The sequence below is a fragment of the Vulpes vulpes genome, chromosome 6 (assembly GCF_048418805.1).
Source record: "Vulpes vulpes isolate BD-2025 chromosome 6, VulVul3, whole genome shotgun sequence".
Taxonomy (NCBI): Eukaryota; Metazoa; Chordata; class Mammalia; order Carnivora; family Canidae; genus Vulpes; species Vulpes vulpes.
The window spans coordinates 94,240,158-94,253,103 of NC_132785.1; the positions used below are offsets into that span (position 1 = coordinate 94,240,158).

The 12,946-nt window shown below is 41.1% G+C and overlaps 1 protein-coding gene across 1 annotated transcript in view; it reads right to left on the reverse strand.

The window, feature by feature from the left end:
* Positions 1-2,077: 2,077 nt before the first annotated feature.
* Positions 2,078-12,946, reverse strand: part of SLC35F4 (solute carrier family 35 member F4) — a 226,633-nt gene continuing 215,764 nt past the window's right edge. The window contains exons 5-8 of the mRNA XM_072761648.1: positions 10,808-10,933; positions 8,730-8,922; positions 5,072-5,161; positions 2,078-2,521 (exon numbers count right to left, since the gene is read on the reverse strand). Of these exons, the coding sequence (XP_072617749.1) occupies positions 2,280-2,521; positions 5,072-5,161; positions 8,730-8,922; positions 10,808-10,933 (651 nt within the window). The 3' untranslated portion in view covers positions 2,078-2,279. The remainder of the gene's footprint in view (positions 2,522-5,071; positions 5,162-8,729; positions 8,923-10,807; positions 10,934-12,946) is intronic.

The following is a 12,946-nucleotide window of genomic DNA, read 5'->3' on the forward strand; positions in this document are numbered from 1 at the left end:
AAAGGCTTTCTGAGAAAAGTAGGAATAAATCATGTCATGAAGCCTAGGTAATGGTTAGTCTGGAGATGAGAGAGGCAAGAGAGTGCAAGAAAGAGAGCATGTCTCTAGTGAAGAACCACAGGAAGTTATAGTGTCATGAAAGCATAGATTCTAGGGGCTACAGTGGGTGGAATGGTGGAATGAGGCTCTGGAGCTGTGCTGTCCAATATGGTCGCCAATAGCCACATGTGGCTATATAAATTTAATTTTAAGTTAATTAAAAGTAAATAAAAATAGAAATGCAGACCCTCAATTACACTAGCCCTACTTAAAGAGCCCAATAGGCACTTGTGGCTATTGTGTTGCATAGTGCAGCTATACAATATCTTCCTCATCACACAAGTTCCATCCAATGGTGCTTCTCTAGAGGCAGGCAACGGCCAGCTAGCAGTGAGCTTTGAATGACATGCCAAGGTACCTGGACCTTATTCTGAGGGCAATAAGATGCCACTGAAGTCTTTTATACAGGAGAGTAGAATGATGACTCTCTAGGGCATGAGAGGAATCAGAGGCAAGACCAAGAGTCGGAGAGGCCAGTGCAGAGAGCCTTTCATTCATTAAAGAAAGAGATGATGAAGGCCTAGAACAAGGTGGCATAGTAGAGAAGTGTATGGATTCCAGAATTAAGAGAGATAATCAAGATTTACAGTTTGGATGTGGAGGGTGAGGAAGGCAGAAGTGAAAGTTGATCCCTGTTTGGCAGCCCGTGAATGATGGCACCATTAGGGTAGACAGGGAACAAGGGAGAGGAAGGAATAGATCTGGAGAAGAGAAATGATAAATTCAATTTTGCTCTTGAATTTGAAGTCAACGGTGAAGCATCCAAGTAAGCTTGCTGAAGGCATTTGGATAGTCAGATCTGAAGCTTGAGGGATCTCTTGGCTGGAGATAAAGATTTTTAAGCCATCACCACATGGATGACATTTGAAGCAATGGGAGTAGATGAAATCCCGTAGGGAGAGAGTGTGGAATGAAATGCTAAGAAGGCCAAGGACTGAAGGCTGATGGGAATGAGACCAGCCATGGAAGAGGAGCGCAGAGAAGCGGTCAGAGAGGCAGGAAGAGAACCGGGAAATTGTATGGGAGCCAGGTAAAGAGGATATTTTGGGAAAGAGGAGTGGTCATCATATCAAATGCTGTAGAGATGTCTTCTCCGTAACTCCAGTACCATTTATTTTTTAAAAAGATTTTATTTATTTATTCATGAGAGACACAGAAAGAGAGAGAGAGAGAGAGAGAGAGAGAGAGAGAGAGATAGGCAGAGACAACAGGCAGAGGGAGGAGCATGCAGCGAGCCTGATGTCTCCATCCTGGGTCTCCAGGATCACTCCCTGGGCTGCAGGCGGCGCTAAACCGCTGAGCCACCGGGGCTGCCCTCCAGTGCCATTTTTAAATATCTACCTAATATTAGAGATATTTGTAAATGCTATTATGCTCTGCACTACTCTAAGCACATTGGAAGCATAAATGGAGTCTTCTATATCTTCACGCCTTTGTTTTTCCTAGTGTAAGTCTTGCGTATAGAAGATGCTCTTTTTGGGACACCTGAGTGGCTCAGTGGTTGGGTGCCTGCCTTTGGCTCAGAGCATGATCCCAGATTCCTGGGTTTGAGTCCCACATCGGGCTCCTTGCATGGAGCCTGCTTCTCCCTCTGTCTGTGTCTCTGCCCCTCTCTCTCTCTGTTGTCTCTCATGAATAAATTAATTTAAAAAAAAGAAGATGCTCTTTTGATAGCTGTTTAATTACTTTCCAGCCTCCAAACTTAAGGCTCTTAAAGTATATATAAGTTCAAGGCTCTTGGACTTAAATATATATAAAGTGTGTATCCTTTTCATGTATTTTTTTCTTCCACAACTTTCTCTAATTGAATGAAAACATCTCAGCTCCCGGTGAGGGTCAGGTCATGATAAACCCATAATTAGTAGAATCTCATGTTTTCAGGAAATTTTGCAAATTTGTGTGTGTGTGTGTGAGAGAGAGAGAGAAAGAGAGAGAGAGAATTCCCTCTAAAACATAAGAAATAGAACAAAGATGAATATGTTTTAATAAAAAAATTTATTATGATTATTTATACCAGTTCCTTGATAAGCATATAAATGTAAACTTTTATCATTGGCATTATTTCACATATGACTTATCCAAATTCAGAGTTAATACTGTCATTTGAGCGTACAGGTAGTGAGAAAATTTTATTATATTCACAGAATATACATACACGTGCATTCAAAATGTGTCCCTTGTTAAGCCAGTGGTATGGACACGGTCCCATTGGCCCTGCTTCTGCTCCGTAGGTGTACACTGGAATCAGTGATGTCCTCCACATGCTCCTCACTCTTTTTTTCCTTTAGGCTATTGATGAATCTCAGGGTAATTTCATCCCATTCTTCAGGCAATAGCATCAGCAGAAACCCAATGCAGATGATGATGGTAGCAGCCAGGCGGACCACATTGAATATCACCTCCTGCTTCAGGAGATCCACAGCTAGGGAAGAAAAATCAAGTCTGTCACAGGCTATGACTGTTTCTAAGAGAAGCTTATATAAGCTTATATAAGTTTATATATATTTAAGTCCAAAGCACTGGCGAAAGTCAGTGCTACTTCTAGAGATTTCTAAAGTCAAGGTTGTCTTTCCTCTTTCCATATCATATCGTTCCCTTTGTCTGCTTTCTGTGCCTTCTCTCTAAATCAGAAGTATCCTTTATATCCTTCAACTCTCGTGTCATCTCATTTAATTACCTCTGCAGTTTCTTTCTTTTTTTTTTTTTCTTAAGATTTTATTTCTTTATTCATGAGAGACACATAGAGAGGAAGAGACATAGGCAGAGGGAGAAGCAGACTCCCTGCAGCGATTCAGATGCAGGACTCGATCCCAGGACCCTGAGATCACAACCTGAGCCAAAGGCAACCGCTGAGCCACCCAGGTGCCCCCTGCAGTTTTATTTCTTGAAACTTTTCCTCTGCATCCCCTCACACTTCTCCAGTTTCACTGGGCTGCTGATGAATTTTCAAATGAGCCAGGCCTGTTAATGCCTATGTCTTTGCACGTGCTGTTCTTTTTAAACATTTTCAATCAAGGTGACATTCCTATAAATTAAAATGAACTCGTTTCAAGTGAATTTAGTGCACTCACTAATTTTTTTGTACATTCACAATGTTGTATGACCACCACTTCCATCTCGTTCCAAAACATCTCCATCGCTTAAAATAAAAACCTCTTACCCCTGGGACACCTGGGTGGCTCAGCAGTTGAGCGCCGGCCTTTGGCCCAGGGCGTGATCCTCTGAGTCCCAGGATTAAGTCCCACATAGGGCTCCCTGCATGGAGCCTGTTTCTCTCTCTGCCTATGTCTCGACTTCTCTCTGTGTCTCTCACAAATAAATAAATAAAATCTTAAAAAACAAAAAACAAAACAAAAACCTCTTACCCCTTAAGCGGTTACTCTCCAGCATTCCCTACCCCGCCTTCCCAATTCCTGATTGGCAATCTGCTGTTTTTTTCCATGAATCAACCTATTCTGGAGATTTCCTATAAATGGAATCATACCACATGTGACATTTTGGGTGTGGCTTCTTTCATTTAGCATCACATTTTCGAGGTTCAACTGTGTGGTAGCATGAATCCATACTTCCTGACTTTTTATGGCTGAATGATAGCTCATTGTATCACAGTTGTTTATCAATTCATCTGTTGATGGACATTTGGGTGTTTCCACTTCTGGGCCATTGTGAATAGTGCTGCAGTGAATATTCACACACGAGTATGTTTTCAAGTCCCTGTTTTCAATTTTTTGGCATATGTATCTAGTAGTGAAATTGTTGGTCATGCATATGTTGTTCTTTTTACATGGAATGCCCATTCCATCTCATATCCACACCACCCAGCTAATCCCTTCATTAGTTCTCTCTTTTGGCTTCTTGCCGGTAGCCACCCTGGATGCCCTTCCTGGGTGCTCTCAGAGCATTCATTACATACCTCTATCAAAACAATTCTGTCTCCACATTTTAACTACTCAATTCCTTCTGTCTTCCTCTGTCTACTACACGATCCTGAGAGCAGAAACTGTGTGTCTTCTTCAGGACCAGCATTAGCACAGTTTGTGGCACATCCTAAGTGCTCAGAAATGATGCGTTGAATGAATGGATCCCTGGGTGAATGAACAAACTTCTTTGACAACTCTATTCCCCTTGGATATATCTTTTCTTTGGATATCTTATGATCCTAGGAGTCTGTCTCACACAATTTGGCATTTACTAATAAATTATACTGTGGAGTTATAAGTTGTCTCATATATGTTGGTCTTGTTTTCCAAATTCAGTGAAAGTTTCTTATGGGGACCATAATATCCTTTTTTCCCTGTTTATTCTACAGTTTTGCATACAATAAGTGTTCAATGAACACTTGCTGATTGTCCTGGGGCAAGAAAAGATGGGACTTGGAAAAATGGAATTTTACAGTTAGAAGGACTGTCCAGTCTGCCAAATCACTCCCTTTCATTACTTGTTCTATTGACAGGTTTCACTACAAAGATTATCCTGGAAAAATAGCTTCTCTTCTTGTCCCTGAAGTGAGTCAAATTGCTTTTTCCTGTATCTATTCCAGAGGGCCATCTGCTCTGCCCCCAGGAGAAGCTTCTGCAGCTCCCCATGGATAGTCTGATGGGAGCCAACACCCTGCACATTTCCTACACTTTCATTAGTGACGTTTACTTGCAAGTCCTAGGCTGGGAGGCCTTTTGTTTCTGTAGGACTTCCTCTAAAAATACCACAAAATTAGGTTGTCAGGGAGATTACATGAAACCCAAATGATACATTTGGTATTTAATTCTAAAAGCACGACCGAGTAAAAACAGTGTTTATAGCTGCAAATTTTAAATCTGCTGCATAGCTATTCTGTTGTCTGCCACCTTCATGATATTTAAAAACATCTTCCCAGGCAAGGGACATAATTCACAATTGTTCGAAGACACAACTCACAGTGTAAAACGAACACAAGCAGGACACTGATGGCACACATGTCAAATCACGCCAGTACCTGCATTTCCAGGAACGCTGAGCACTGTCCCGATGGAGATTAGGATTGGGTATGTCAGCACCACGCCGACATTCACCAGGATGTTGAAGGCTGTAAAATAAAGGAGGATACAGAGGATGAAGGGGAATTGATATGCTGGGCTCCTTCCTTCTTAACATAATACAACCAGTGTTTTTCCTAAACGTGCCTTCTATACTCTCTGCACCTTTGGTCAATTAATTCTCTAATTTGGGAGCTGGATGGCAGGAGTTTCTGCACGGAAGTAGTCTATTCTTTTTTCTCCTCTGCCACCTTGGCTGCTTGATCTCTTGCCAATTGGCTGGCAAAGGGCCTGTAGAGCAAATGCAAAGCAATGAAACAATCAATTCACTATGCTGCTTATTAGCACTATAAAGGTAGGTTGGGGCCAGCCAGAGAGGTTGAGAGCAGAGGGCTGGTTTAAGTTTGGGCTTTCTCCCTTAGCTACTTTGCTATATAACGCCACATTCCTGGGTCACTCAAAGGCTCTGGTGTCACTGCCTAAAGGAAGATCTATCTGAGAATGGCCTCTGCTGTTTTATTTCCTCTCTCTTGTGATGAGCATCAATGCAGGCAAACAAGAGTGTGTTCAATGTCATGCACTGACCCCCACAGAGCTTTTCCATATCCTGATTTGTGCACGGATTACCCAAGGGCAGGTCCACAGAACCAAAGGAAGGTATAGCTAGATATCTTTAAATTAGTATCTTTGGATCTTTTGAATAAAATATAAGATAATCATCTACCCTCTTCAAAAATGATCAAAAATATATATTCTCAAAAAAAAGCAATTATAAAAAAGAAAAGCAATTATAAAATACATAGCATTATTTTATTTTATTTTTAAAATTGAAAAAAAAATTTTTTAAAGTAAGCTCCACGCTGGAAATCTGGGTTATGATTGTTCCCAGCTAGATTGGTTTCGGCCAGAAAATTATCTAGGCACTTTTAATTAGGGTGTTTGGGTCTTATGAGATCAAAACCTGAGTTGAGATCAAGAGTCTGATGCTTAACCCACTGAGCCACCCAGTCACCCCTACATAGCATTATTTTAATGGATTTCAATCCAGTATTTGTTTAAGGGGTTAGAGAGATGAATATCAACAATTATGAATGGTTCTCAATTCAGTGAAATCTTTATGTTAAAGACTCAACCACGTTACTTATAGTCGATAGAGCCAAAGATGGTTCTAGAGCCATTCCATTCAGGAGAGTGTTTATTCTTCCATTACTATCTATAATTCTTGCTTTAATTAAGCCCATTAACTTAGTTATCTGGAGTTACTTGTACTTGGTAGTTAGAGACAATGGGTTTGACTTTCATAAAACTTGGGCTCCTGCATAATTATTATACAATAGTAGTGGCAATCAAGGCAAAGGACCTTCTTAAATTAATAACTACTCCTCCTTCGTGGCAGGGCCCCAATGGGACTAACTATTCCAGTATCTCAACTCTCTCCTCAGACCTAGGGAGTCAAATATGGCCAACTGTAACAAGTCAGGAATTTATGAAATTCTACACAGGCTCTGCTGAACTCCTGAAATTCTACACAGGCTCTGCTGAACTCCTGCTATTTTATTGGCCCAACTGGATTTTTCAGCAGATTGAAAGTGTTGATATTTGGGTGAGAAGTGAGCCCTTCTCACTCAGCAAGAAACAGGTGGCTTCACCAAAATATGTTGTCTGTTTTTAATTAGCTCTTTTGGTAGAGCACTTACTCACTTTTCTGACAACCTAAGGGCAAGAATATATAATTCAACATGTTATCTGTGGCAGGGGGCTCAGCCTAAGCTCAAGTGGGACTCAGGCATGTTAGGTGAACAGTCCAGGCCAACCTGCAAGAAGAAATGAGGCCAGGTGAGCCTGAGCAAATAAAGGCTGGAGTTACATACAATGTGGGTGGGCAGAAGACCACCTGCTGTTTTTCCAGCCCAGCTCTAGCCTGATCATATCTGGTGACTACAGAGAAGAGAGGGATGGAAGTAAAAACTTAAGAACAGAAGCAGTGAAGATTGTAACACCCTGGGATGTGTAATGTAGTCAGAAGAGAGGCTGTCTTGTCATTTTGTCACAGAGAAGCTTTGGCACCTTGAGGACTGTGGTGCACTGGGTATGGGTGGGGCAGAGCAGCTCTAGAACCAGGAGGCACTAAACCCAGTGGAGGATGGAGAGCCTACTGCTCGGTGGAGAACTAGCATCCCACTAGCCTGGGTGACACTCAGCCAGATTGGGACTTGTGTAGGACCATGTGTTAAGACATGCCAAGGGATATATGTTGGTGAAGGGCTACTTTGTAGCAAGCTGGAGATCATGTGTACACAGCTAGTGCCAAGAGTCAGTGAAATTTGGGTTATGACTGCTTCCAGCTAGATTGTTTTTGGCCAGGAAATTATCTAGGCACTTTTAATTAGGATGTTTGGATCTTATGGAAACATTACTATTAATTTCCACTCAATTTAGCAAAGGTTATGAAAGGTCATAACTACATAATTTTGGACTTCAACAATAGAAATCAAAGGGCCAACAATTAATGTTTGATCCTTCTCTTGTCTAAGACCTCCGCTCAGGGGCCTGGGCCAAAGTAGAAAGAAGATGACTCAGTGCCTATGTGGGAATAAAAACCAGGCCATGTTTTTCTTCCAGGAACTGGAACTGCAATGCTGCTTCAGATTATGTCACTTTGATAAAGAAGGTCAGCTGAAGGTCGGTAGATGTCCTGCAGGTCAAGTGTGGTGGGTGAATGGAGACCAGGACAGAGGAGCAGAATGAAAAGTGCATTTGTTCTGAGTAAAGGGACACGGAGTCATTAGTTGTTGCTGTTGTTCACCTGCTTGGGGAGGGAAGAGCAGGCTTGTTATTTTTCAGGTTCCTTTTACATCGAGTGTAGCAAAACCTGTTGTTCAGGTGAAGCAGATGAAGCAGACCGCCTTGAGTTTGGGGAGTTTGAAGAGAGAACATTACAAAGACTCCAGGTGATTTTTTTCCTGGTCTTTGACTAGGCACAGCTTACTTAGCAGGGCAACCAAGTCTGGGTCTGACTTCTCTTGTTTTCTGAAGGCTTCCTATCTCAAATTTATTCTCCATACACAGTCAGAGTGGGCTGACAAAAATGAAGACGTGCGCCTGTCACCTCTGCTGAAAGATTTTTAAGTGAATTTTAAATTCAATCCCCTTAACAGGCTTCCAGGCCCTTCATGACCTGTTTCTTTCCAGAATGTCCTCTCCCCCTTCCTCCTTACTCCTCCTACACGTGGTACTCCAGCCATTTTGATCCACTTTGAGTTACTTAAATGCACCATATCCCCTCTCCCTCTGCCTGATGCACTGTGCTATGCCTGGAACACAGTGATATCATTACAGTACATCATGAAGAATGGACAGGCTGCTTGACAAGTGGTGATCAGAATGGCTTGGGCCTCCACCTCACACCCTAACCCCTCAGAGATATACCAATTGAACAGCTCTGATCTAATCAAGAAATAGCCTGCAAAGAACCTTCTAACTGTTAATCAACCTTAGGTAACTTTGGGAAATGGAGGACAAAGGTTCCCAAGGGAATAATCCCACTATGATCATTTATCTATCCAAGGAAAGGTAGAAAGACATAGGGAATGGAAGGCAAAACCCAGAGCCACTTACCCAGCCACAGCCCGGCCATCCCACAGAGATAGCCCCACGGCAGAGCTGCAAATGAGGACCAGTGCTCCACCTTGGTGAAATACAGGATGACTGGGGTGAAAGAGATGAAGATCAAATTGAAGAAACCCAACGTGGAGACAAAGTGTGCTGCTTCACCGAAGTTGGCACTTCCAAGAAACATCTTAAACAAAACCTAGATTGGGAAAGAAACTCCTTAGCCACACAGTTTGAGACTTTGCTAGAGTGGAAAGGCAAGTTCTACATAGTCATACAGTGAACTGACCAGTCCAGAGTTTATCCTCTATTTCTTTTTACCCCACCATCTCCGTGGCACCAAGTGGGCCATTGAGATAAGGAATTAAAATGCTCTGTAGTCTTCAGATGAAAAAGCAAATGCCCTACAACGAGTTCCTTATGACATTGGAAACTGCTACAGGCACTTTGCACTGTGTTAAACACCACTATCGGGAATGAGCCTGGGGTTAATGATAAATAAGAGTGCAGACAAACCCAGGACAATCTAGGATTGAGATGCCATCAATTCTTCTCCTCAAGCATGGAATTCATTTTACCCGTATTCTGACAGATACCAAAAACTTAGACAGAGACTGTCATTATGCTGTTGAGAGAAGTAATAATGATGCCTTGGATTTATAAGCACTTTTCTCTCTGAGCTTAAAATATTTTCACAATTACTGTGTTTATTCACCAGATTAAAACAAGTTTTTCTTTCTGGATATAAATCTGTGTACAGAGGAAGACAGCCAGGAGATGTGAATGGCCAACATAAAGACACATTGGGCTGAGGAGGAGCCAGGTCTCTACTCCCTACTTCTTGGCTTTATAACCCTTCTGTTTCCCATATTAATCCTCAAACAATGTAGAATGGAGCAGATCTTTCTGACAGTGTACATTTGATTTTATGCATGTCTGTAAATATTACTGCTCCCAGAATGAATCCATCTATATCATGGTCAGGAGAATTCTCTCTATAAGATAGCCATCCCTGTCACATAGCAACCAGGTATTGCTTTTAATTTTGACAGAACTTATTATTTTTTCTCTTGAGAGACTTAAGAGAACTTGACCATGTGCTGTTCTTTGGTCACATCAGACACCTCAGTGAGTCTCAGCTGGGGGCCAGTTAGACACTAATGGCAATTGAGTGAAAACTTGTCACAGAATCAGTGGGCCAAGAAATGGCAATATGGAAATAGACTTGGTGTCCTCGGAGCCACAATGTTGGTGAATAATCAGAACAGGCATCCAGGAGGGAAGCAAAGGGCGCTTTCTGCTTTTCACAGAGAATTTTCTCATTGAAACACCAAGAGAGGTGAAAGTGGAACAGGGCCTTAGCTATATACTGAAAGCTAGCTCTGAGAAGTGGAGCTTTGGGGATAACCTTTTAGATCTGCTCTCTCAGTCCTTGCTTCTGAAGTCAGGGGCAATGACTGAATGGATTTTCCACTGATGACAGGCAGCTCCAGAGGAGAAAGAGTGGTAAGTACATAGTGCAACCCCAGAGTATCCATCAGAGAAGGAAGGAGGCCCTGCATTTCACTAATAACAGGAGTTCCTGGGGCTGGAGGTTAATACACAGCAGTCAGCTGGCGAGTGACAGCTTGTTTGTTATTTTTAACACCTCATTGGAGTTAAAATAATGACTGTAGGTCGTTAAAGAACCTAAAGACAGGAGGGGTCTCAGCCGCTGCTGCAACTGGTTGATGTTCACAGAGGGGAAGAGGCATGGAGCATGGGCTTTGGAGGTGGCCAGTTGGAATTGAAATCTTTTTATCACTTCCTGGCAGTATGCCCTGGGGCAAGTTACTTAATCTTTTAAATCTGTTTCTTCATCTGGAAAATGGAGATGAGTGCCTGTGTCTCATAAAGTTGAATTAACACAGGTGAAAATTTTAGGCAAGTGCCCAGCATGCAGCAAGTATTCAGTGAATGGTACTTGTTCCTACTTGAACCATTTTTTTTTTCTCTAGCCAAGACTTTTTTTGTCCTGCCTTTCTTTATTACTTAAGTCTAAACTACAAATAACAGTTGACTACACTAAAAAAGGCACAACATACCTTATATAATGCTGATGTAGAGGCTGAGCCCACTGCAAATGCCACTCCTATGATTGAATCCGTGTGGAAATTATCTGCGTATGCCATCATGACGATGCCAGTAATGGCCATGATTGCGGCAACTATCTGTCGAATAGAATGCAAAGAAATTTTTTAAAAAATGATGCCTCCATATCTCAGGGCAAGCAATCGAGGACTTCATGAGAGTTGTTAAATGCTTCCTCAAACCCAATTACCTCTTGTACATCACTATTTCAATGTAGGAAGGGTCAGTATTAACAAGATATCAGTATGCTCATGAGACATCCAGGCAGAGAATATAAAAGCTGCTCACATTCTAATTAAAGTCTAGTAATTTCAGTTTAATCTTTTAGCTCAACTTCTTAGGGATTAATACCCATGTTGGTGAAATAAATTTAATAGAAAATCACTCCAGAGCATTTTCATTTATACTGTATTCTTTTTCTTCAAACAATCCAGCATATATTTCAATCAGCTCCTCGGATCATCAATGCATGATTTTGAAAACTGACACATAACCAGGACTTGATTAGGGAAACACAATATTGATGCAGCTAAGAGGCAAAATTTAGGCCAAGGGGGAAAAAAAGGAAAGCAAATAATCTGTCATAGTGATTTATAAGGAATGAGCTGAGTTTGCATTGGCACTTGGAATGTCAAATGGAGGTCAGTTCTTCCTTTTGTTTACGCGCAAATTAACCACAAAGGAGAACTTTATCCCCTTATTCTAGAGCATTTACTGCATAAAGTGAAATATTCATAATTTGATTAAAATCATAATGGTTTGCTATAAACTGATATGATCCTTGATATATTCAAAGGAGGGGTCCATTCCCTTAGTGAAATGCTGATTTGCATCTGTTTCTTAAATTATCTTGAACTGATTCTCCTGGAAAACATTTCGAAGCTGTAGTAAACAGTAAAATGAGGGCCCTGGAACAGGGAACAGTGAGTCATTTCTTGAGAAATAGTCTCACTGACTTTTAAACCAAGATGCAACTTTGCAAGAAGTGTAAAGGTACCTGGCGGTTAATTTTGTTAAGGTTCAGTTCTGAGTATTCCTGAGTAAATCAATTCCTCCATAGATAGCTTTTCCACATATGTGACTTTTTTTTGGTCCCTCCGAATATTATTAATGAATTATGTATAAATTATTTATAAATATTTATATTACAATGAAACGTAGCTCTTCAACATATAACTGTAGGCTAGTTCAGACCAGCGCAGAGTATGATGGCGATGACACATATAATTTAGATGCTGCTAAAGCAATTCTTTTGTTAGTGACCACCAAAAGCAAGTGCACTGTTGGTTTCAGACCTCACTCCCTACTAAAGTATCTTTTATGAAAAACAGCAGGAGTACTTGAGAACAGACGCTGACATGTCAGCAGTGAAAAACTGTCTTCATAAAGGGTTTTCCAAGAAGGCTGCTTGATGGGAGGCGTTTCTCTTGCTGAGTGAATATCATATTCTCTAAAGCTCCCAGGCATGTGTTCTAGTTAGACTTTGCCTCTCACTAGAGGGAATAGAATCTAATACACACACCATGAGGTGTCAAGGAAATTTTCCAAACAAAAAGTAATAGACTCATAAATAAACATGGGGGGGGGGGTTATGTAGACCTGGAAATTCTGTGAGGGCTATCATTTTGTTTGATTTGGGGATTTATAGTTCAGGCAGGGACTTGCAATGATCCTTTGGGCAGTCTGATTTCAGAGAAATAAAAAGGTACATTAGGTACTGGCATTTTCTGATTTGTTTTCATGTTTAAATAATGCTCATGGGTCAAAGTGTTCAGGTGCACAAGTAGATTTCCCTCATAAGACCAAGCTTGTAGGACCATAAATTTGAATCAATATTTGTTTTCTTTCAGCCAAGCATCAGTTGTGTTTTCTTGTTCAGATCAAGACAGGGTTAATAGAATACAGTATTAATCATAATGAACTTTAACATGATGTACTGTTTCACATTTAAATTATTCCATAATACATAATATCTAGGTTTAGGCAATTGTGTGTAACATAGAATTCTGGGTTTAGGAGTTTCTGAAAAGAAACAGCCTATACAAAACAAAAAAGAGCACAAACAAGAACACTGTCTGGAAAGAGATGAACAT